The sequence below is a fragment of the Daucus carota genome, chromosome 5 (genome assembly GCF_001625215.2).
Source record: "Daucus carota subsp. sativus chromosome 5, DH1 v3.0, whole genome shotgun sequence".
NCBI lineage: Eukaryota > Viridiplantae > Streptophyta > Magnoliopsida > Apiales > Apiaceae > Daucus > Daucus carota.
The window spans coordinates 15,126,070-15,127,931 of record NC_030385.2 but is presented as its reverse complement, the minus strand read 5'-3'; the positions used below and the strand labels follow the sequence as shown (position 1 = coordinate 15,127,931).

Below are 1,862 nucleotides of genomic sequence, written 5' to 3'. Positions count from 1 at the left end.
ATGAAGTCAGGAAGATTGTTGTTGATTTTTCTGGCGGTTGTGTTGAGCCCATTTTTGGTTAGTGGGATTGGTAAGTATGAGGAGTCCATGAGAGTGAAGGAACAGTATAATGTTAGTAGCTCGACTACACGGAAATTTTCGCCTGGATTCCACGTGGAAATGACAGAAGCAAGAGCTTTATCGTCAAATGAGGATGTGGGGGATAGTAAAATGAAAATTAATGGTGGTGGAAGTCGTGGTGGCAGCAATGGTAGTGGTGGCGGCGGAGGAGGTGGAAATGGTGGTGGCGGAGGGGGAGGAGGTGGAGGAAATGGCGAGGGTGGTGGTGGTGGAGGAGGAGGAGGAGGTGGCGGAGGAGGAGGAGGAGGAGGAAATGGTGGTGGCGGAGGGGGAGGTGGAAGTGAAAGGGGAAGGAGTAGAGCGCATAAAAAGAAACATGGAAGAGGAAACGGCGCGGGAAAAGGTGGCAGAGGTGGTAGTGGTGGAGGGGGTGGAGGGGGTGGAGGGAGAGGAGGTGGTGGTGGAGGTGGAGGTGGTGGGGGTGGTGGTGGTGGAGGAGGAGGAGGTGGAGGATATGGATGGGGAGGGGGTAGTCGAGGGGGAGGAGGCGGGGGTGGTGGCGGAGGCGGATGGGGATGGGGAGGAGGAAGTGGAAGTGGAAGCGGATGTTGGTGGTGGGGATGCGGTGGTCCTGGAGGAAGCTCTAACGGAGGAACTGATTCTCCACCGTCCAATTAACAATCTACCTTGAGTTCACAACATTGACCTTAAAGTACGCAAGTAAACATGCATGCAGACTGAGTTTGGAAGGTGCATGCAATTTTATTATTTTTCATGATCTGCTATGTCATTTTCCTATTCATATGTAACCTTCCTTGATTGAGTTGTTAGCCAAGTTGAGGGCTTATTTTTACTTTTCAAATTTAAACTAAAACAGTAATGGCGAACTGTGATTTACTCGGACTGTTACTTAGTTTGGGGGTCAATTTTAGTGTCCAACATTTACAAATTGTTGTAAGAAACTGTTTCTCGTGTAATAATATATTCATAATATCAAAGCATTTTGATATATGCATCTATGTTATTCATTTGAAAATTTATGTTGCTATATAATCTCTAAACCAGATAATTTATAAAAGAATACTGCATTTCTACTTATATCTGTCTTTTGACACAGTTGGCAGCAAATTCATTGACTTCTTTTATTTTTGATGGCTCTCTCATTATCTTCGGCCTTCGGGCTGCGACCACGAATTCTCTTTGGTTTTCCGTCAAAGGACCGCAGCATGTAGAACTGTTCACGAGCTGAGCCGAGTTTTGACGTAAACGAGCCGAGTTTTTACTTTTTCTCTGACGAACCGAGCTGAGCCTTTTTACCGAACAAAAAATTGTGTTCGAGCGCGAGTTCGTTACCTCACGAACCGAACACGAGCATGTTCACGAACAAATTCGAGCCGAGTCGAGTTTGTTGTGTTATCGAACAGCTCGTTAAAATATAGAAATTACACATAACTAAAAAGATTAGCCCTGTGGCAAAAAAAAAAAAAAAAAAAAAAGATTAGCCCAGCCCAATAATTAAAAAACCTAAAACATATACTATGGTCGGAGGTTCATTCGTTCCCTAAATCTCTTAATCCCTAATTTCTAAATCCCCAAAACGAATCTCAGATTCAAAATCCAGGTGGTGGTTCAAGTCATTACAAGCAAGTCGGATAACCTCACTTGGACATTCTTGTACATGAGGCTTATCCAGAATCCAAACTACTATAATCTTCACGGTGTTAGTCAAAGGCATCTCTCTGATCACCTTTTGGAGTTTGTAGAAAACACACTTAGCGATCAGCAAGTGCGTTGATATAGAG

At 44.4% G+C, this 1,862-nt stretch overlaps 1 protein-coding gene across 1 annotated transcript; it reads left to right on the top strand.

Moving 5' to 3' along the window:
- On the top strand, positions 1-738 carry LOC108221393 (putative glycine-rich cell wall structural protein 1). Its single transcript, XM_017395275.2, has one exon. It carries the CDS (start codon positions 1-3, stop codon positions 736-738), a length of 738 nt encoding a protein of 245 aa, XP_017250764.2.
- Positions 739-1,862: the final 1,124 nt, after the last annotated feature.